This window comes from Grus americana, chromosome 3 (assembly GCF_028858705.1).
Source record: "Grus americana isolate bGruAme1 chromosome 3, bGruAme1.mat, whole genome shotgun sequence".
NCBI lineage: Eukaryota > Metazoa > Chordata > Aves > Gruiformes > Gruidae > Grus > Grus americana.
The window spans coordinates 24,457,151-24,481,391 of record NC_072854.1 but is presented as its reverse complement, the minus strand read 5'-3'; the positions used below and the strand labels follow the sequence as shown (position 1 = coordinate 24,481,391).

The following is a 24,241-nucleotide window of genomic DNA, read 5'->3' as shown; positions in this document are numbered from 1 at the left end:
AATCTAAGGAGCTTAATGAATAATCAAGATGTGGCTCTAATACAGTAATTAGTGCATCTATTTTCTTGTTTCATTGATACAGTGCCATTGCATGTGTGTGTGACTTCTTGGCTGGAAAGAGGTTGATATTTACATATGTCAGCTTTTATTTTCATCAAAACAGAGAGATAAAGTATTCATTCATTGTGAAGTCTTGTTCAGTTTACAAACTTGTCAGTCTGCTCTAGAAAAACTGACATTTTTTATAATGTATTTCCACAGTGGATTTTAGGGTCTTGTCTTTTTTCTAGCCTCTACATAGTATTTGACAAGGCCTTCTTGTAGATGATTCTTGCAATTTTTTCATTTAATTTGAAAGTTATTCAAAACAAATTATTGAAGAAATGAGTGTTCCTGAGTTTATGTATTTATAAATACATAACCTTTATATAGGTAGGTGATATCACTAGGAGAATGAGTAAATGTCCAAATAGACTGCCCAAACTTGTTAAGTTTAAAATTGTAGGTATTGCAGCCTGAAGCATGAACACCAAATATTTGTTACTAACCTAATGGCTACTGAAGAAAGATATGCAGTGTAAGACATCTATACATAATATATTAGGTATAGTCCAGCCCTTCAAAGCATTTCAACACATGCTTTACATAAGCATGAGTAGATCATTAATGTGTATTCAGATTCCAAATGCATCTAAAACAGTGCAGCTTGCCTGGAGTAGAACCAATATTATAATAAGGGAGATCTCATGTTGCTCGTCTTGCTGCATGAAACATATGTTGCACCATCCCTTCCTCCTGTTTAATATTGCTCCTTGATTAAAGTTAAACACTTCACAAATGCTGAGCTAAATTAGGATGTTAATGTATCTGCTAATTGTTTATTATTATGATTACAAGTTCTTAAAGTCTGATTTCTGTTTACAGTTACTGCCAGTCTTTGTTCTGTACTATTGTGTTAAAATCAGAACGTGAAACATCTTAAAGGAGTTCTATTCTTACAATGTTATATACCAAGTAAAACAAAAAAGATGACCTCCAAAGCTGTGGAAACTCTACTCCGCATGATCCCAACTGAGAAAATGGAAGAAATCGTGTTCTTTGATTCTCAGTCAGTAAAGAAGCAATAGATTTTTGTTATCAAATAGAAATTTAAATCACCAGTCTTAACCATAGAGGTTGTACATAGACTGAAAAGCTGTCCATCACATTAATAACTCACAGTTTCGTTTCAACTGTTCCTGCAGAAATGCCTGAGAATACATAAGTTTTGCAGTATATAATAGCATGGCATGTTGAGAAGTTCCAGAGTTAAGTTGCGTCCACCGAGAATGCTCTAAAGACATGTGTGGTGGTTGAAGCATCTTTGATGTTCTCAAACCCTCTGTTAAAAAAAGAGAAAAACAGAGTTCTGTTAGACTCTGCAGTAACTAATATTAAAAAAACCCCAACAAACAAAAAACCAAACCAAAAAACAAAACCCAAAACCTGACTAGAATCTTTCCTCACTGTTCTCCATACCCTGTGACTTCAAATACTTTTTCTGATGTTATTCTAATGGAACACACACTGTTTTCTCCAGCTGATGGTTCATTGAAGAACTGTGTGCAACTGGGATACATCGTGAAGAATTATCTATGTCAAGCAATAGCTTACTTTGATATTTGCCAGGATTATATACTCTTAAACTTCTTTTTAAAACAGAGCGGGTATAGTGAGAATGTACTAAGAATATATTGAGAGAGACTGGTATTATATAGACTGATCCTAAATTTATTTATCATAAATACAGGCTTATAAATGTTTAGTTTATATTCACAATACAGAGGAACATTGTTAATGCTTTAAGATAAATGCTACTAATTAGTGCATAGCTGTGCCAAAGTTTCTGCATAATTGATATTTATATCTAAATTTTGTGAGCTTTAAATAGGAAAATTACCTTCCATTGCCCTTAATACCTTCATTGTTTCAAAATTTTAAAATTGTAAAATTGAAAATTGAGATGATAGTTAAAATACATATAGGCTGTGAATGAGCTTTGAAAATAAAGATAATTGAAGTTTGATTCGATAAAGAAGGAAAAATCAGAAGAACGATGCAAAAAGCACATAAACACTTTATAATACCCTATATAAATGAAACTCTATACTGTATCATTTTGAAAGAGTACGAACAGGTAAGACATTGGTCTTTCAAGGGCATACAAAAGTCTTCTTCTTTAAAGGTAAAACTGAAAGATTGGCCATGTGACTAGATGAATAGTAGATGACATGTCTAAGAGATGCTTTCAGAAAGAGACTGCAAGGTTTAAACATATTTTGGAAGTGAGATACTCAAATCAAAGATGATACTTTCTCCTCGGATGTGTTACAGATCTCAGTAGCAGTAGATAATACTTCATAGTGGTGGATAAAGGGGAAATTTGACAGGGTTGAAACACAGGAAGATAAAGGTCTCTGACAGGGATTCACCTGGGCATCTTTTAATCTATTTTCAGTCTGAATGATAACAAATGTTGGAGATTAAAAACTCTTAAAATCTGATTTTTAAGTAAATTCCAAAATACTGGCAGGTAAAGGTTTTGAGCGTATACGTGTAGAAGTATATACATACATTTACTAATGCATTAAAGTCCCTGGTGTCCCTTAACCACTAAAGGTAATAAATGGTTTCACTGATTTGAGAAATTTGCTCCTTTTTTCCCATCCGGAAAGATAAAATCAGACAGGTTTGTTTTACAGGGAATTGGATTTATTTTGTTATGACAGCATGTCATGCAACCACCATCTGTTAAAAAACACTTGACAGTTCATTGGGGAAAGTAGAAGGTAAAACCTGGGCCATGTTTAACAAGGCCTGGAGACATCCAGGAAGATGTGCCGAGTCCCAGACATATAATACCTGCTCTGTTGTGAGAGACATTATTTCTTTGGGTAAGTGATAGCCTGAATCACCCTTCCCTGATACTGGTGTGAGGATGTCTTGACAGAGGAAGGTAGTGGCTGAGAAGAAAATTTTGCTAAGGTCATCATCTATCTGCGGAGATCACTTCATTCTGTGCTATGAGTAAGGTCTCAGTCAACATTTACTGGTGTCCCAAACAAAATATTTACGCATTTTGTATGTATGTCTGTAAAAGGAGGTAGCTTCACTGCAATGTGTACTTAAAACATGATAGCAAAGGCAGTGTTCTACACCTGGTGTTACAGTAGTTACCATAAAGTTCAAGTTTAGTAAACTCGATATGTTGAATAACCGTACCAGTCATATTGCTTATTTTTGTGTTTTGTTGATTCAGTAGTTAAAATTGAACCTCATTTTCCTAACATAGCTACAATTCTGTGCTAAAAGTAGTGAATATTTGATTTTTTTCTTCAGAGAAAATTGAATAAATTTTAGTAGGAAAATAATTTAAGAAACATAAGTGGACAAGCATGCTGCTTTTCTAGCAAGATCAGTTTTTGACTGTGTAACAGCATTTCAGTGATGACGCTTCCCAAGAAACTACAAAATTAAATTGTTAGACTAAAATGTGTGTTTACTAGCAAGTATAAATTTGTATGAAAGCCCTTATGCACACACATGCACACACAAATCTTTATCAATCTAATACTAGTGAAATTAGCAGGATTTGGCTCATGGTCTGGAGTGTTTTCAAGATGGTGAATTCCAGATGCTATACTTTTGTCCAGCTGAACTGGATTTTTACTCATACTTGGGTTTTTTATTTATCGGGAAATATTTTTTTTTTAATAAAACATCATATTTTTAATTTTGTTTGCAAAAACATTTCTGATATTATCATAATCATTCTTCATCTAGTTTAAAGAAAGATTTCTGGGACAAACAGTATACAACACAATACGTAGTGTTAAAAAGATAGGAAGAAAGAGATGATTCCTTTACTTTCCTATATTTTTAAAACATTCTATATACCAAACTAAATTAAAAAAAAGAATGTAGACAAATGTTGAAATATACTGTAATTATTGCAGTTTCTCTACTTTAAGAAGAATCTATGCTCAGGTCAAGCATTTTGGTACTTACAAGTGCCATGCCTTAGTGATATTTTTGTAGTATTGTAATGCAGGTGTTGTTTTGTTTGGATTTTTTTTCTTTAAATTTTCACTTGTAAAACTTTGGATTTGTATATAAATTAATTGTCCCTGATGCTGCCAAAACAGACATCAAGATTTATAGCTCTTACCATCTGATTGTATGTATCCTGCTTGTCACCACTCTTGCCACTGTATTCAATTTGAAAGCATATCACTTTTTACATCTAATCTTTCACCACCTTTCAGCTGTTACGCTGTCATCCGTAATCCACTCAGGCTTGTGTAATTCATTTTGTGCAGCCAAAATATTCCAACTAACTTTTTTTTTTAATTATTATTATTCAGAAAGAATGTTCTGCCCTGTCCTTAAGGGTTTCCAACAAATCTTTTAAGATTAAAAATGTGATCCACAAATTTCTACTAACACCATTCTTCTGTGGAGGAAACAGAAAAACAGGAGGCATGTAATTATGTATGGACACACGTGCATATGTGCAGGATAGAAAGCACATGTGTATTCAGGTTTTCTTATATTCACAGCGTTGTGCTCTGTTAGTTTATATCTTTTCTTTATGATTAATTGCTTGTATTTCCACATATTCCTTATATACCTCTTTACAAATGAAGAAGGAAAAAAGTGAAAATTGAATGTTCAAATTGTTTTGAGTTTTGAAAGGACTATAAGTTTATATACCTAGTATTATTTAAATATCTGACAGTCTGGTAGGAGAAAGAACAGAGGACAAAAGGAATGGAACAGTATAGGATGCCTTTTCTTTCTATTCCTACATGAAAGCACAAAATAGAGATTTTGAGCCTTGTTTACATATTCAGCGGTTCACAAACGCATTGCTCTGTGGGGTTTTCGGTATATTTTTGAGATGAACTTTATCTTCATAAAAATATGTCTGTATTACAGTTGTGTTCTTGGCTTTTGTCTATTTCATGTCTTATTATGAACAGAAGCTTAAATGAGATTTTATTTTCTTATACTATCTTAATCTTACAATGGTGTGGTGTGAATATTTAAGAAGGTGACTTTACAAAATGTTGTTTTCCCTGAGAAAAGCCATGGATCCTAGTAGATCCATAAAAAGATGGGAAATCAATCATTTATTTTCCCACAGAAACAAAACGTGTTTTTTGTCATAACCAAAGAAAATAAATAATACAACCAAGAAATCAATTATATAGGGTTTCTTTTTAGTCATAATTTATACTGTTTCAAGAAAAAAAAAAATATGAATATGCATATGGTTAAATTCAGGCCATGGAAGTTAATGTATGGGAAAAGTAAAGAGTCAATCTTTATTTACAGCTGCATGTGTAACTTTTTTTTTTTCCTTTACTTTGCAGTGACCCAGGGTGGAGATGCAGTTGCATCCGATACATGTCCTGATCCTGGAATTCCTGAAAATGGGAAAAGAGTGGGCTCTGACTTCAGGTAAGCACATTTAGTTTTCTACATGACCAAAAGGAAAGTATTTCCTGTTGCACATATACAGAACATGAGACTACAGATATGTATTCTTTCTCTAGTTTTAAATGTGCTGAGTCATTGCCAAAATAGCTCCAGTCCATTGCATATCTTGAATTGTTTTTTCCTGTTTATTTTTTTAAATCAATGCATTTTAAATAGGAATTTTAGAACTTAATAATCTTGCATCTGTAGGAAAAGCAGAACTGTCTGGACAGCATAGAAGAAGAAGCAGAGAGAATTTTCCGTTTTCCCACTATATAAAAGTTGTTAAAAAGCTTGGGAAACATGGCAAATTCATTGTCTGAGGCTGTGATGAGTGCCATCTCCTTGCTTTTTTAGTACTGAGCTTTTGTTATATTCATTAAAAAAAAGAAGATAAGGTCAAATGGACCCCTATGGGGAAAGGAGGAAGGTTGCTCTTCCCCTGTTGGGGAAAAAAAGCAAAGACTTCAAGGTGTGGCAGAGAAGAGGGTCAAAGGAAGGAGATGGGAGCCTCCAGCTCATGCGGAGATTTATAAATTACTCAGCAGGGAATGGACAGGCAGACCTACAAGTAAATGGAAAGGAAAACTTCATAGGAATTAGAAGGAATTGTGCAAAGTTCACTGCAACTCCAGAAAACAAGTTAATCAAACCTAACTCCTGAATCAAGGCTCTTTCAAGCTAAGGCATAACTGACAAGGGGGAAATGATTTAAAAATCTTTTCTATTTCTCACTGACCTACTCTTTTTAGATTTTTCTCTATTTAACCTCGAAGGAGTTTGAGGACTCATAAACAACTCCAACATTAAGAGAATTAGTTATATGCAGTTATGATTTCATTAGAAACAGGGCAGCAGTTAAATGTGTTTTAAAAAATAATGAAGTGAAATAACCTTTTCAATAAATAGGCTAGAGAGAGACAAACTGTCCAGAAGATGTTTACTATTATCCTGTTCTATATATTCTGATTCAACTTGGAAAGTACAGCTGCTGCAAGGGAAATTGTATGATACAATACTATAGTATGCACTTGCTGTTGAAAGGTCTGCTGTTTTAGGAACACAAAATGTAATTTTTATCTAGGTCTTTATTAATGCTTGATGCATTGAGGAGAGAAACATCACTTGGCAGAAGACTAGGTAAAAATGGAATACTAAAATATAACTCTCTCTCAAGATGTATTAAAGTGTCTGAGGGTATTCATCTGAGGGATACCTGTAAACTTCCACTGTTATTTTGGAGAGTATTTTACTTTACTATTTGTGCAGATATGCCTCAGTTTCCCTCCTCCACTTGAGTCTCTCCTCATAACCATAAAGGATTCAGATCATATCTCTTCTGAATTCCTCCAAATCAAATACTTAGTTGAAAGAATTAAGGGCAGCTTCTAGGATCACTCTGTTCGTGGAGAGGAAAAAGCATCTCTGGAAAGAGTTAACCCCATAGCCTAAATGTTTAATGGAAAATAGTATGAGTTCACACCTGAAGGGGCCATTCTCACTCCACTAAATATAGATACCAGAGTAAGTTCAGCAGATGAGGATGGTGAGGGAGCCTGAGCACGACATATAAGAAGAGGCTGAGAGTTCTGGGTGTGCTCAGCCTTAAGAGAATCTGAAGGACCTTGTTGCTGTCTACAGCTGCTAAACAGGAGAATGAAGAGAAGAGAAGAGAAGAGAAGAGAAGAGAAGAGAAGAGAAGAGAAGAGAAGAGAAGAGAAGAGAAGAGAAATCCAGACTTTTCGCAGAGGTGGACAGTGACAGGACTAGAGGCAATGAACATAAGTCGGGACATGATAAATTACTTCTAGATTCAGGATTTAAAAAAATAAAATAAAATAATGTTTTACTATGAGGATGGTCAAACATTGGAGCAAGTTTCCCAGAGACTTTGTGGAATCTCCATCCAGGGAGGAATTCAGAGCTCACCTGAAGAAGGCCTTGAGCTTTCTGTTCCAACTGGACATGCTTGGAGTGGGGCATTGGACTGGATGACGTTCTACAGATTATGTGTTTTCATGATACACTGTGGGTCGAGCAGACTCTTATCTAGTTATGGTCCAAGTCAGTGGTGTATGAACAATTCTTGAGAAACAATAGCACATGCACATTGACTGGCAGGTCTAAGAGCACTGGTAAGCTGAAATAGGGTGAGAGAGACAATTACTTCTTTTCCTCTCTAGACTGTAGTCTGTAATTTGAAAGAGAAAGAGACCTAAAATAATTTTGGTGAAACAGGTCTAAAGATCCAAATGTGTGAGGCCGAACATGGGAGAGCCCAACAATAAAAATCCCAGCAGTACATGAAAATATCAGGAGGGAAAGTGTGCAAGAACTTTAAAGGTCATTGTATATTTTAAGATATCTGAGGGAATCTAATGTCAAGGAATCTTGCAAAATTACATAACTATATTTTGAACACAGTCTCTAATGTATCTTACTGTTCATGGGGATAAGTGAATGCATAAAGTCTTCAAAAATAGCACAAGCAACATCATATAAGATGATAAATAAAAAACATTTATATACTTTGATCATCTATTATTTGTGTGTGTGTTTTGGGCCTCCAATTCTGAACATTATTGAGAGAAACAATACAATTTTATTTTCCTCCTAAACCTCACTTGTTATCTGAAAACTGATTATGCAACAGCAACTTTTTTCATGTACTGTAAACTTCTTTTTTTATACCTATTTAAAACATCTTAGCTATCTTAAAGTTTAGCTATCTATATATAGCTTGACATTTAAATAGAGAATTTGGCTGGAATTTAGTTTTTCTTTCTCTGAAAAGACAAATCAAGCTCTACCATAAGAGTAGGGAAAATAATATTTGCTGTTGCTTGCATTTCTCCAATGTAGTGAAAATACAGTGGAGAGTAAAAGAAAGGCAATGTTTTTTCTTTTCTAAGAGGCAAGTATAGACACCAGAAGGAGCTATTGTTCTTGTCAGGAGAATGACAACTGTGGATATTAATCTGAACTAAAACATGTGAAAATGCACATTATTCAAAATCTTTTCCAGGCTACTGAAAGATGTTGTGAGTGGGTTTGATGGAAAGGTAGAGGGTTTATTTTCAAGACAGCCTGAGACCCAACTCATTCAGTGATGACAAGTTCTTTGAAAAGGGTTTCATTGTTTTCAGCATAATAATGGTATTCATTCTAATATCATAAAGCAAACAAAAAGGTATTGAAATCTTAACCTTTTCATTCTGTCCTCCTGCCACGCTTTTACTCTGTTCAGTTCAGGAAGTAGAGGAGGTGATTTTCAATGATTTCAAAAAAATCCAGTGGATTCCTTTTGAGGGAGAAATGGCAACTCAGATTTTGCTAGATGCATGAGCACATAATCAATACAATTTTGGGGTCAATATCACATTTTATTTTTTTGTGAGATCTCAGAACAGTAGATTGTTTAAATGAAATGTGAAATGGAGATAAACTAAAAAATTTCAGCTCTCTTTAAGTATTATATGGTATGTGTGGTACTGTGAAAATACAATCATTTTCCACAATTCCACTACTATATGTAGTAAGAATAGCTTTTAAATTTTCAAAACAGCTTTTTAAAATTAAATGAACTTTCTTATGCTTAGTATTTTTTACAGATTTTTTTTCTTTTTTAAAAATGGTTTCTTTCAATCAAATTCCAGCCTTATTTATAAAAGCAGAAATTTTGCTTTGATACAGTTCAAATTTAAAATAGAAAAATAAAAAAGAGGAAATTGATTTCTTCCTCCTTTTGAAAGTCTGCATAGAGAATTAACAAAACAAGAGACTCCAGTGCCCACAGATTTGCTCAGTGACTAGGGAGGTAAATATGTAAAAAAAAAGAATTGAAAAACATTCATTGTTAATGATTGGAAATTAAATGATGTAATACTTTCCTTTGAAATCACAGATCTAATAAGTTAAAATATTGCTTTTGCCTTTTTTAATGGAAAAATGTCAAGCAGAAGCAATGGAGAGACTCAGCAATTTGGATGTTGCTTAGAGGATAAGGACTTTTATTGTAGACTCTGTGGCCCAGGTGTCTTCCCTCCCCTAAGATGCTTATTTAGATAGATCCAGCTGTCTAGAAACAGAAAATACTCTAGTGACTCAGATCACGTAAGATTTCTCAGTATGCACTGATCTCTTAAACATCTAAAGTTATATGTGTTGATTCACATATCTGCAATGTATTGCAACATATGTATTATATAACACACACACACGCACACACACACACACATTTCATTATTAACTGGTTACTTACAAAAACTTTTAATTTCCTTCATATATATTATATTGTGACAGTCCATACCTCCATTCGGCAGTATTTAGAACTTTTCAATACTTTTCTCCTTTTTTTTTTGTAAGCCTTGACAGAATTAAAATTGCATTAAAATTATTTTCTTGAAAGTATCGTTTGTCAGACTCATGGCATAAACCTGATTTCTCACAACAGGTGTTTCGAAAAGGATGGCTCTTGACTGATATTAAAGCAGACATAGCATATATTGTGGCCACATATAAACTGTGTACAGAACTATGTCAGTCATTCTGATAAAACCTGTTAGTGTTCTGTAGTCTACCTGAAGTTTAATTAGAATTCTTGAAATTACTTTCAAAAAATTGTACTTCTCAGTGCCTATAGCTGGCATTTAGGTTTCTCTCCACCTTGAATTCTAACACTCAGGAGCTTTTGAGTACTTCATGTTCCTACCTTGCTCTTTAATTTGGTGGTTTTGCTACGTTTTTTGTTTTTATTATGTTGTAGTCAGTGTATTTATTTTGTGTCACATCATTTGTGATCAAACATTTCAAAAGATGAGATCCACCATGTGAAATATATGAAGTTCATATTATTAGTCCTTAGATACAACCTATTTCCAGAGCTTTGGAAAAAAATACACTATACTGTGTAGAATAATAGTGAAACAAATTAAATCATCATGTGTATAGATTAAATGAGTGTGTAACATTTTATGTATCCATTAATATTTTTAATTTTTTAAAAATATTGCTGTAATGATGAAAACCCCGTCTAAACATGAAATCCTTCACTTACTGCATCAGACGTCAGAATATTTGTATTCCTCCTGGGTTTTTTTCCCGTTCTTTCTTTCTTTCTTGGGGGAAATAATCAAGTATGTTAAATTATAAATTGCAATTGTAGACATCCAATAATTATACATTTCATTTCACTCTAATTTTTTGTATGTGCACAGTTTCGTAATTCTCCTTACATGTCTTGATAGTAGAAAACTTCAGGGAAATGTTGAAGCTTTCATGTTGGTTCACACATCATTATACTTCTGGGAAAGTCTTTATCCAATATGATTTTTAAATACTTCAATTCTCAACTTACATTTATCACAATTAGGTAACTGGTAGTTTTTTTCCTGTTTCCATAGAATGAATTTTCAGAGATCATAATTTAGAAAATATGAGAAAATACATCTTAAAAATAGGTGTTTAGAGCATTAACATGTCAGATTAATTAATCATAATATTTTCTTTACCAATAAGAGAAACTAATTGTTTATTAATTTGAGGTACGTATTTGGAATCATGCTTGGTGTATTTTTCTGAGGGTTTTAAGAATGTTCTGAAGGATAGTAGATTATGACAAATATAAAATAAATGCAGTTTTAGAAAATTATATTAATCTTCAAGGATATTACGGATTTCCCATGAACTACTGAAGGAAAGGGCCAGTATTTTCCCTACCCTTCTGACTTTTTCACATTTAACAGCTCAAGAACCAACTGTTAAGAAAAGTAGTTTTTAAACCTTTCCTAAATTTGGAGAATCACATTCAAATTTAATTTTAAAAAAAAGGTTCCTACAGAAGTACATCATAAACATTTGTTGATAAACAATATAGTTTTTCTTTTTGAGATCCTCTGAGAACCTAATAGAATACTTGTTCATGAAGGGTCAGAATGAGATGGATGTTAGTGAATGAGATTATTTGCTATTCTCCACAGCACAATTTTAACCACTGAGCTTTCTGACTGCCGTCTAGCAGTCCCCTGATGTTTAGGACTCAATGACTTAGAAAGACCAACCTGAGAAATGTGCTTTATCAAGATCACTTAGTTTACAACAGATACAGATTTAAAAGTGCAAGAAAGCTAACAACAAAACCAGTTGATTATGATGGGGAACAAAGAATGTCACAAACAGTAAATGGAAGCAGAAGTGTAAGTATTGTTTAGGAAAGCTTTCTTTGAGATACACAGTAATATATACAGTTTTTTAATTCTTTAATAAATATTGGTCAGCATTGATCAGAAAGAAATTATTTATTAAAAAAAAAAAAAAGTTATAAATCACTCCAAAGAGACAGATTTCAAAGTTACAAGTGTAACAGTCAAATTTCAGTCCTAGTAAAAGTTATCATTTAGCAAAATTTTTAAAAGGAAATTTCAACAAGGTCAGGAATATTTAATGAATGATCACAATTTACTGAAATTATTATTTTGTGGTTATACGTGTTGACAAATTACCATATCTAACTGCTTATTCTCTTGTTTAAGAGAATATGGAGAGGTTGAAATTATTCATGAAGTAAATTTTGTTGCCTGATAGATTGGTGATTATATATTTTCTTAAAAAAATATATAACTCTGTGAAATCATTGAAGTTATAAAGGATGAAACTTAGTATCACAATTGCTTATATTCCTGGCCTTACTTCTTTAAAAAGTGGACAAACTAAATAGTAGACCTATGCCCTATAGTATAAGTTGTTTCTTATGAATATAGTAATGATGGAGTCGAATTTCCCATCTTAATTTCTTTGTTTGGACCTAGAAATATTGTCATTTGGTGACATTTACATTTATTTGTGGGTGTTGATATTTAAAATATATTTAAATTCTTTCCTTCTTCCTCCCATTTTCCTCCCAGGGTGGGTGCAAGTGTACAGTTTTCCTGTGAAGATAATTATGTGCTGCAAGGTTCTAAGAGCATCACTTGTCAGAGAGTGACAGATACACTGGCTGCCTGGAGTGACCACAGGCCAATTTGCAGAGGTAGGTGCTATTCTTTGGAATTTTTCCTGAAGGATAATTTATAATTTCTGTTTAGAAATGCAATAAAAAGATGTTCAAAACAAAGGAAAAAAAAAGAAAGGAAAAGAAAAGAGAAGAGAAAAGAAAAGAAAAGGAGAAAAAAGAAAAGAAATAAGAAAAGAGAAAAAGAAAAGAGAAGAAAAGAGAAGAAAAGAGAAGAAAAGAGAAGAAAAGAAAAGAAAAGAAAAGAAAAGAAAAGAAAAGAAAAGAAAAGAAAAGAAAAGAAAAGAAAATCATAAATATGTGTCTATATATATACAATTATATATATCCAATGATCTTTCTGTAGCTTGAAGCACACAAGCAAAGATGTAGAAACTATGAATTTAGGGAGCTAATTTCCTTTTGATAGCTTTCATTTGACTTAATCTTCTTTTTGTTATGTTAAACATATTTTAAGTAGAACTAGTTAGTTAGGTTTAGGTTAAACTCTTCTAATTAAATTCCTACATAGGGGCAATCATATTGTGTTCGTATCAGTCCCAGATATTTACATAGTCCTCATTTTTCGGTAAATTCCCTCCTCTTTCATCTGTTTTCCTCAACCTTACAAATGACTTCACCTTCTGACTTCTAAATGTTTTCTCATTATGGTTTGAACCAATTACTAAGTTCCTCCCCCTACTTTTAAGGAGGGGGGGGATGTGGCTTTTTGGTTGTTTGTATTTTTTTCATTGCAATTTACTGCCTGTGATAAAAGCACAGAAAAATATGTAAATCCTGTCAAAGTACTCCAGAACTGATGTATATAGGAAAAATAGAGAGTATATATCTATGTACAGAACTATTTCTTTTTTCAGTAGAAAAATAATTTGGGTTGCACATTTGGATTGTACATGTTAATGAAAGTCTTAACCCTAGAAATGTGATTGCCTTATGTCCTCCTAGAACCAGACAATCCAGCCAGGACAGGCACTGGAAAACAAGAAGAACCAGCACCATTAAATAAATATAAAAAAAAAAACCCCACAAAAAACCCCAAACATATAAATGGTTTGAGATCCTTTATTTGTCATTTTGAGGTAGATCAAAGAGGTACTTTGCTGAATGCAAATGATAGAGACATGATGGAAGGAAGGATTTGCCACACCCAGACCTAAACTTTTCTGGTTCAAGAATGAGCTAAAGCATAATCTCACTTATATAAAACTCATTCTTATTTAAAAAAAAAAAAAAAGTTTTATTACCTAATTATTTCATAATACCAAAAGAAAAACATTTTTCTTTTGTTGCCAGAATAGATTTTTCAACTTATATAATTACATATGTGAGTTACTTGTAAATTATGCTTTCTTCATTAAAGAGTGTAAACAGTTGTGGTGGATTGACCCCAGCCAGCAGCTAAACACCCACCCAGCCACTCGCTCACTTACTCCCAGCAGGATGGGGAAGAGAACTGGCAGAGCAAAAGCTGAAAACTCGTGGGTGGACATCAAGACAGTTTAATAAATGAAGCAAAGCTGTGTATGCAACCAAAGCAAAATAAGGATTTTATTCGCTACTTCCAATTAGTGGGCAGATGTTTAGCCATTTCCTGGAAAGCAGGGCCTCAGCACAAGCAATGGTTACTTGGGAAGACAAACCTGTACCTGTGAACATACCCACTTCCTCTTCCTTTTCCTCAGCTTTTATTGCTGACCCAAGTTATCATATAGTATGGGATATCCGTTTGGTCAGTTGACATCAGCTGTCCCAGCTATGTCCTCTCTCAACTTCTTGCCCACCCCTACCCTACTTGCTGTCGGGGCAGCGTGAGAAACAGAGGCGGACTTGATGTTGTGCCATCACTGCTCAGCAATAGCCAAAACACTGGTGTGTTATCAATACTATTCTAGCTACAAATCTAAACCACGGCACCATACAAGCTGCTGTGAAGAAAGTTAACTCTATTCCAGTCAGATCTAATAAAAAAGTCCATAAGGCAACTCTTGGATAAATTATTACAAGCTGTATGTAATATGGGTAATACTACATAGACACATCAATGTAAAGACTGGGCAATCTAAATCATAGTAAAAAAAAGAAATAAATAAAAATTATACCTCCTACTCTTTGCAGAGAAGCAAAGCAACCCTGATTCATTAGTGTCTCTATAGCTCAGTGTATTTAAATGAAAAATCTAAATATACCCTCTTAGTACTTGGTTTCACACTACTGCAGAGTAATGTGTCCACCCAACTCCACTGTTCACTCATTTGGTGGGGTTTTTTTCATTTGCTGAATTTATTCTTGTTTGCTAATACATTGCAGAAATGAGCTGAAGTAATCTACGCATAGTAAAAGTAATGCTCAGCAGAAAGGGGCTATTTGCTGCTGAATTATCTGTTATTACTAGTGTTTGCTGTTCCTTCCAATTTATTATCTGCTAATATCTCTCTTATGCTTTACTCCCTCCAGTAAACGTCTAACAAAATAGGATAAATTAGTCCTATACTTCCATTAAAACCTCAGTTGGAAAAACAAGTTACTTTCCTCAAACATAGTTTAGCTCCAAAATTGGAGCTAAAATTTCCCAACAGTCTGAGGGTCACATCAGCTAGTGTCTATCAGTTGTTTTTTTCTAAACACAGATTAACATTGTTTAGGTTGAATGGTGTATAATTCTGGTCTAATATTCTAACATTGCATGTGGTGCACTTTTGTGGATTGTAGGAAGTGAAAGATACAAGTTTTATATGTAGTCCATATTCTTTCCAGTCCCTTTCCTGACCTTCAAGATACCAACATTCACAGTGCTCATACCAAGCATTTAATAATAAAATACATAATACAAAGAACTGTTTATCACATTTTCTAATTGATCATCATCTTGAAGTGGAAAAGCTGATAAACCACATGCAACTACTATGGGCTTAATGACTTCAGGCCTGTGAGACTTACTGAAGAAGCATATACCCCAGAATGGTGAAGAACAAAATTCAGAATTTAGGAAGCTGATGAATACTCACAGGAACCATCTTACTGTTGGCAAGTTCCTTTATTATTTACATGAAACAGTATCCACGTAAGGACCTTACTTGCAAGGGTGCAGCAGGGGTATCTTCCTGAGGTGGCAGTGCAGGGCCAGACCTCAAGGCCAGGGCCCATCCCACCACCCCAGGCAGCGAGCAAAGCCGACCCCGGGGCAGCCCCAGCCTTGGCACCTCCCTGGGGATAGGGACAGGCCATGGCCAGGCCGAGACATCAGAGCCTGGATGGGGAATCAACAAAGTCTCTGAGCAGGCAGAGGCATGGCTATGGTGGAACTGCAGGCAGCTGCTCCTGAGGCATTGATCAGGCAGAGACTGACAGTCCAATCCCACCATGAAATGGATCCCCTGGGCCCACAGGCAAGGAGTGGTGGGAGGCCACAGGTCAGGGCGGTTTAGGCCTGTTAGTGCCCTCAGGAACTGAACGGTGTTAATGTAAATGTTCCACATTTTCTTGAATTCCACACAAAAAAACTTACAGCAATTCATTCTTGTTTTTTGTAAATGATATACAAGGCCATCTAACAATTTTTGTGCAATGTTTTGCAGTAACTCCCATTTCCTAAACAGACCTCTGTGCACAACTTCAATTGTAGCTCTTGCTTGACTTCCCCCCCCCCCTCCGTTTTTTGTTTTCTTGCCCCCAAAATTCAAACAGGAGAAGGATGAGAGAAAAACAGCTTGACTGAAAAAAGACCTGAAAGAGAGATGTTTCCTAGCCTTTCTTCTTTGTGGATAGCTAGAGAAGGTACAAACTGTATTCAAGAGCTTATTGCTACAAAGTTGCACCTCTGGATTAGTTCCTACTGTACCAGACCTTGTGCAAGGTGAATTGAGAGTAAATTAATAAATATTGCCTGCTAGTTGCAGTGCTGGAGGTGCTTCTACTAGTTACTGGAATGAGAATGCCCTCTACTTCAGATCCTATGAATGTGCTCTAGTTTTTCTAGCAATTAAAAAGAATGTGTTTTGCTTGATACAGCAGCAACATGCCAAGCTTTCTGTATTGCTAGTAGGCAGCACACAGTGGCATACGTAAATGTGATTAGTTCTTTTTTGCCATGTTAAGTGCAGACAGCTTCCTAATAATTGTCAGTGGTGCTTTGTTAGAATTACCTATGTGGATGATGGGTTTTTTGGCTTCTACTGAGATCATTATGGAAGATTTCCATGTGATGTGCCTGGAACGTGAAATTCATGGAAGTATATTAAGACAGTTTCTATCATAAACATAGATGGTAAAAGATTGTGATGGAAAGATAGAAAATCTAAATGTAATTTTCCTCTAACTTCTTAATTTCCTATTTATACCAGTCATACTTCTATTAAAATATTCTGAGTTCTGTAACTCCATTTGATGTCACTGGCAATTATATGTCTAAGTATTTTTAAATAATTTGAGATACTGAAATATTTTGAGAAGTTTGAATATTTTAGAAAATCTGTCCCTAATGCTCTTTGAAAAATAATATGTAAAGTAATTTATTTTCAAGATGTTAGCTATCCAGATTTACTGAATGTGACAGAGGGATTGTGATGGTTTTACAACTGAATCTGCTTTACAAAAATCAGGCTAGAACCATTTATATTTTTTTCATTATAATTTTATTTCCTCTGGTGCAAAGAGCTAAGGCAGCACAGAAGCTCAAGTTTAGGTTAAGGATATACTGTTAGAGAGTTGAACATTGTGATACATATGGTTTTTTCTTCCCAACCGTGGAGAAATCATGAAGGAGACCACATGCTGGCCCTTCTTAGATTCATACATAGAAGGCTCCCTTAATCCACCATCTAAACAGAATATTGATATGATAATTCTGAGAAAATAATTTACATAAAGTAAGAATAAAGTACTGTAAATGTTGGGCTGATTAATTGAAAAGTGCCAGTTTCCTTCCTCTGCACGTCACTTTTCAGGATTTTATGACTGGCTCAAACATCTTCAAAGGCAGATTGTTGTAGAATATATCAGCATAATAATACTTTCATGGCAAGTTGTAAATAATGCTGTGGCAATTTTATAATGTTTATTTTAAACAGAACAACCGATCAAAAGCAATTTGTTTATCATTTTAGCTAGAACATGTGGTTCTAATTTACGTGGACCAAGTGGGATTATTACATCACCAAATTATCCAGTTCAGTATGAAGACAACGCACACTGTGTGTGGGTCATTACAACAACTGATCCAGAAAAGGTAAACTTTTTCTCTTTGTTTCAATTCAAACTGTAGAATTTTGGATCTATCTTAAAATTATTTCATACATATTCACATGAATGCATTAACACATGCAGGTGTCTATGTTCATTTAAACACTAAAATGACCAGAGTAGAGATGTTAAGAAAATATATTGAGCACTAGGAAAAATAAATAAATTAGTAATATCTCTGAAAATGTCCGCTCAGAGTAATAGGTCTCAATTACAGTTTCCAAGTTATTAAAAAAAAAAATTCTAATGAAATACATAAAATCATATTCAAAATCACACATTGCTGAATGAGTTGATAGTAGATTTTTCAAGCAGTATCTTGGTACTTGCTCATTGCTGAATCTTAGCATAAAACCAGACATACCTCTAAGTACTTTAGCTGATCTTGCTAGGTCTTTTTTTACCTACCTCATTTCTCTTTTAAATCCACTGTTTTCCAATAATGATACTAAATACATAGCTATGAATAATTATACATAAAATAGTTGTAATAATTAAGTATTCTTATTACATTGCAGTGTACTGAAATGCATTTTTACTTGTGTTTCTGTAAAATCAATTTACTTCCTCAACAAAAGACAAACACCCCCTACCTGTAGGAAAAAAAAAATCTTTCACTTATATTTTACTGTTCTGTAGCAAAATGCAAAATAAATGGGTTACAGTAAGTTGAAGAGTGTACAATCTATATGTACTTTCATAATCACAAAACATCTATTTCCTATGCAAGTTTTTGGAAGACTGTATTCTTGACTTCTTTAATATAGTTAAGGAAAAAATGTTTAACTCTATCTCACCATAAACTAATGCAAATATTTAGCCGCAGAAAAGATAATTTTACTACATGCTTTCATAGCATATTGTTGAGATGTAAACAGTGTTTCTTTGCAAAATCAATTGAGTTCACTTTTCCTTAAAGGAGATTCAGTGCCTCAGTAAAGGTACGTATTAAGGAAAAACAGGCAAAAGTACAAAACTATCACATTGTGGAACATTTTACTGTAGTGGGACTTCTCTCTGAAGAGAAGGCTTTTTTTCAGTTCCAAACTGAACTTTTATATTTTATTTAGTATAGCAGTTAGAAGTGACTATTTGTCACTGAATGACCTTTGACTTTGAAGTCATTAAATTTTATGGAAAGTATTAAATCACTTTGCATTTTTTATTACGGACAAGTCTGACAAATGCTTCTACTCAAATTTATATTCCATAATATGTAGTCTCTTTGATCCTGCAAAATGCAGTATAGTTTTATTAGAGAAAATTTAAATGTGCATCAAAAGTAAGTAAGTGAAGTTACTACTAGTACAAGAGTCTTGGCAACTTAATGATTTCTTGTTTCAAAACTGTTCCATTAATTTTTCATTTTTATTTTTCTTCCTTTGACTTTTCAAGAATTTTAATTAAGCATTGTTTATCATATTTATAATAAAACAAAGATAGTAATCTCCTTGCTGATTGCAAGAAAGTTTAACTGTAGTAATATAAAAATTGGTACTGACTTTGCAGTGCTATTTATTAAACTGCACAGTGTATGTTTTCTATGGAGGCTCAGAGTTGTGAAAAACACTAAACCTCAGTCTACTACACTACCACACAAGTTCTATTCATTCTATACAATGTATCTTTCTCAATGGATTTAGGATTTTAATAGGGTAGAGCTTAATGAGATTGGTGTGGATTAATTTATTACTCTGTTCACTGGACTCAAAAAGGCACTCTTAAGTAGTATTCTGTGGGCAGGTTGATAGTTCATCAGTCACAAGAATATGCTGAAGGAATTGTACACCCGGACAGATCAATTCTTTTGTTATGTTCAAAATGAAGAGGTATGAGTACAAGACTCGGTGCTTTCACCCAGAAAAAGATCCACGCTATTACATCCATCTGGGTGGAAAGTAAAGAGATATGCTTACAGTCATTTTGATAATCACAATGTAAGGAAAAGAGGTGGAACTTCAAGTCTCTTCGTTCCAGACAAAGTGGGCAATGGGGAATAAATTGTCTTTTTATTAATCTTGGATTCGTCTAGCAGTGCAATGAAGAAGGATTATTTTCTAACTTGGAAAGATGGGTATTTACTTTAGGGCCATGGCAATTGTGAATGTGAAGTATTAAAATCAAAAGTGTTTAAGTCTTACGGTGTCCTCAAGTTGCGTTGACATAAAATCTACATCATCTTTATCAGTATGTATTAATACAAAACTGATATTAGGAGTATATGCCTAAATAACTGAATCTGGAGTTAAAAGATATCCTTTTGAATAATAAAAGTTATGTAGGAAAATGCTTTTACTTTACAAACTGTCTGACTGAAATGGAACTATTTTCTAAAAAAAAAAAAACCTTGCTAGCATTTTGAAACCTGTGAACTTTAAAAAATCAATTGCAAAAATAATTTCTAGGTTTCCAAAATAATGAATTGATTTTAAGATGTGCTGAAAGTTGTGCAGATTTTCATCCCTGACTTTTCTTGGAGTTATGAATGACAGAACTCTTGAAAATTGAACTGTGTATTGAAGGTCTGATTTTAAGATTAGACTGAGGAGCCTACTCTTTTGCCATTCAGGTTAGAACATATTTATCAGAATGCTTAGGGTCTGTCTTTGACTTTCTTTTCCAAGAAGCTAGACAGTTCATGACATGTTGTTACTGTGTATTTTAAATTAGTTTTGACTTAATCTAGCAGTGAATTTGTGTCCTTTCATCAGGTTACTTTACACATAGCATTTTACAAGATAAGACAACGTTTCCTCTTAACATAACATTCAGTGCAGTTTAAAGAAGATAGTCTAGTTAAAGAGGTGCCTTTGCACAAAAATTGGAACATAATGTGATGGGATATTTTAAAGAATAAATTAAAAACAAACAAACAAACAAAGACAACATTTTCTAAATTTTGCATTCTGGTGCTGTTGGGGGGAGATTTTTAATGCCAATTCAAAATGAAAACAGATTTCAACTTCCTATGAGGACAGTAGCATAGTTCCAGTTTTTAACCAACCATACCAAGATTGTCGTTAGTTAAATGTATTTCTAACATTTATTTTCCTTTTCCTGAGCAACACAAAAATCTGTTAGACTTGATTCTTCTCCTGTTCAAAGGTATTTCTGTTAATGCTCTGCTTATTTTGAAGACTTGATTTTCTTCCCTTAACATTTATTTGTTTCCTTTGGGTCCCACTATTGTAGCTTCTGATCAGCATCCTACTGAGTCATTTATTAGACTTTTAGTACTTGCAAATACAACTTTATGGTGCTTTTCTGACCCTCTGTGAAGTACATGCTGTAATTCTTCGTAACTCTACGTTGGTTTAGTTGTTCTGTTTTGCAGTTTCTCAATTTTTTAGAATCAGTTAGTTTGGACGGTTCTTCTGAGGTCTTACTGATGTGTTGGTTTTATCTCTTTTGTGCTGTTAGTATAATCTTTTCAGTATGTTCCAAGCATGCCTCTATCCCTTGCTGTTTCAATTCATTCTCCAGGCTGTGGGCTTTTTCATAAGACTTACTGCCTTGGGTTTCATGCTGTTTTCACTCTTTTGCTAACATTGCTAGATGCAAGGGCTCCAGTTTTCAACTTCAGTGTCTACAGGAGGGCAAAGTTTGGTGGTGTTTCAGCAACGATACCTAGTTTTGCACAATATTTTCCTGACTGATTGCAGGTTGTGGTATAGTAGATGTGCCATGGGCTGCAACAGTTCTAAGTTTAATGACCTGGTAAATAAAGACTGTGTCCCAATTACAGGTTTTTTTCTGAAGAATGTACTTTCTCCACAGTACAAAGTAAGTAGCTCTTTGTGCCTTAACAACTTTCTTCTTTACAAAAAAAAGTTATTCACTGCAGTTGCCATAATTGAAGACATTGGAATTAATTAGAGGGAGGGTGGGAAACTTCACATACAGTTTTATACAGCTGAGCCCTCAGGTTTTTTGCATAAAGTTGGACTATACCTTAATATGTTGTCATAAAATGGTATTTCTATTTACTGCCTTTCAAAGCATTTAGCTGGGGAACTTCAGGAGAACATTCTTACTCAGGAAACTTTCCCCAGATCACAGCTAGGGAATCCACATACTGTTAAGGTTGATTTTGACATAATTGCTTCTAAGATAATTCATTCTTGCAATATGCTCTAAAAGAGCAATTTTACTAAGTAGCCTATGATAATATGCTATTTTTTTGAAATGAGGTTATTTTGCTGATTCATGGATTGGTTCAACGTTTGTGGTAGCTCAGATCTGATCCATTAGTAACATCCCTGTCTTCCTCAGATTCTTACTTCCATGGAAGTAGCTTATGCATATATAATAATTTGCAATGGATTCAGAACCTTTGTTTCAATAGGCAAGTTTGCTCCAGTTAGATGGCGTTATTGTATTACATCGTTCAATGTGAGAGTGTTTTTCAGAAAGTGCGTTCATAAATAGTCTGTTTTTTCAAAGCTTCATTACAGACAGGGCTCCTCTCCCTCTGAATGGCTGATCAGATCAACCTGCCACAAGAAATAGGATGTTTGTCAGCATGTCTGACACCTACAGCACATGCAGTCTTAACACTATACTCTGGGGAAGAAAGCGCTCGCTGAGCACCATATATCTCATTGCTACAGAGATTACCAGAGTGCTACCACAGGATTGATTTTTATCTGTAGAACTTATCCTCTCTTACTATACCACACCGTTTTGGTAGGCAGAGATCTTGATCACCAAAAATATGTAGATTTGAGAACTACTTTCACTAAACTTTTGCATATTCTTGGCAATGCACAGCCTCATGCTAGTGATTTACTCAATTCTTCCTATTTCCTAAGTGTCAGGATAGATTTAATAGACTGGTGGAAAAGGGCATTGTGAATTTAGAATTGATTCATTTGTACATTCCTGTGCCATCTATATCATACAAATACACTAAGAACTCCCTGAACAGATAATTTCCCATGGTGTGTTGAAAATGAAAGAACAATTTTGTATGCTTTCTTGTCCTTCACACAGTGGTAAAACTGAATTTTGTGCCATATGGAAATGTGCATTTAAATTGGGTTATTTTCTATTTGGTGGAACAGTGTTTTGAATTTTAGAGGAATATGGCATCATTGATGAAGGATTCACACAGTTTAGTATTAAAATTACTAAGGTTCCAGTTATGAAACAAACAAATACTTTTTAAGTTCCCTCTTGCTTTGAAATAGGCTTGCGTGGGTTTTTTTTTCATAATCAAGCAGTAAAATTTAGAACACAAAGTATAACTAAAGCAATTATATGAGAAAGCTATTGTTGCAGTATAAGGATGAGATTTTAAACTTCCAGTGTCCTAAAATCTTGTACCAGATTTCCTGGGTAGCCTTGATTCTGAACAGTTTTAAATACATTTCAAAAACAAAGAATCTGTATATTTTAATAGAATATGCAAAATATACTCAAAAGCCTACTGGAAAAATCATGTTATATATAATTCACTACAGTATATGTTCATCCTCAATTTAAGTTTAAATACATAAATTGTATCACAGAATTCTATATATGTACAACTGACATTAGGAAAAAAACACATATTGCACAAAAGCAAGCAGTTTATTCTTTAAAAATTGTATCTTTGTGTTGCTTTCCGTGTTTCGTGTATACTTATTAGAACATTATGATTTTTATTAATAATGCTGATATTTCTACCATTTAAGACACCATGTGAGTTAGAAGTAGTAGCATAGCTTCTATATAATATTTTCTTAATAATTTTACTGAAGCTTTATTTGATTATACTGTAACACAAGTAGGGCTGGAACAGAAGACTTAGTTCCGGCATTGCAGACATTTAGGATGAAATTTGATTTGCACATATAGGTGCTACCTGTCTAAACTCCAATTATACTTGATGGAGATCTGTCAAATCGTATAGTCAAAACAGTGCTTCATCTCACCATAAAGCAGTCCAATAGAGGCTGATCACCTAAATCACTGTCTGGGCTTTGTTCATTCTCACTGGATCAGAACCAAAAGGGATTTAGACATTTTAAATTTCAGCATGCAATGTTTAGTATATACACAGCTTTGTGGAATGAAGAATGCTATTTTAGATGAAGGACATGCCTCATAGATTGAATGGGGAGGGTCTCACAATGGCCATATGTTGAATGAAAAAGCATAACTTTGGAGTAGGGGTATACCAGAATTAACTAAAAAAAAAAAAAATCTCCTACATTAATACATCTATTGTATTAATAAAAGTGTGAGCCTTTTAGTAAAACCCAAATCCAAAATATGCATACCCAAATCCAAACTGCTTTCTGTATTGTTTTTAGATGTCTCATTTGCGCATTCATTACAGGAAGTTTTGACTCTTGCTGTCTTTAAAGACTGTTGGAGATAGTGATGGAAGAGGGACACTTGGGATCAGCACTTGTCTCATGATGAAAGGATCCAAGCACAACTTTCCCACAGCACAGGAAAGTACTGTATTTCCTGGTTTGTGGGGAAAGC

General features: G+C 34.1%; 1 protein-coding gene across 1 annotated transcript in view; it reads left to right on the top strand.

Annotated features, from left to right (window-relative positions):
• Positions 1-24,241, top strand: part of CSMD1 (CUB and Sushi multiple domains 1) — a 1,238,533-nt gene that overhangs the window by 815,028 nt on the left and 399,264 nt on the right. The window contains exons 8-10 of the mRNA XM_054821261.1: positions 5,415-5,502; positions 12,423-12,547; positions 17,632-17,753. Of these exons, the coding sequence (XP_054677236.1) occupies positions 5,415-5,502; positions 12,423-12,547; positions 17,632-17,753 (335 nt within the window). The remainder of the gene's footprint in view (positions 1-5,414; positions 5,503-12,422; positions 12,548-17,631; positions 17,754-24,241) is intronic.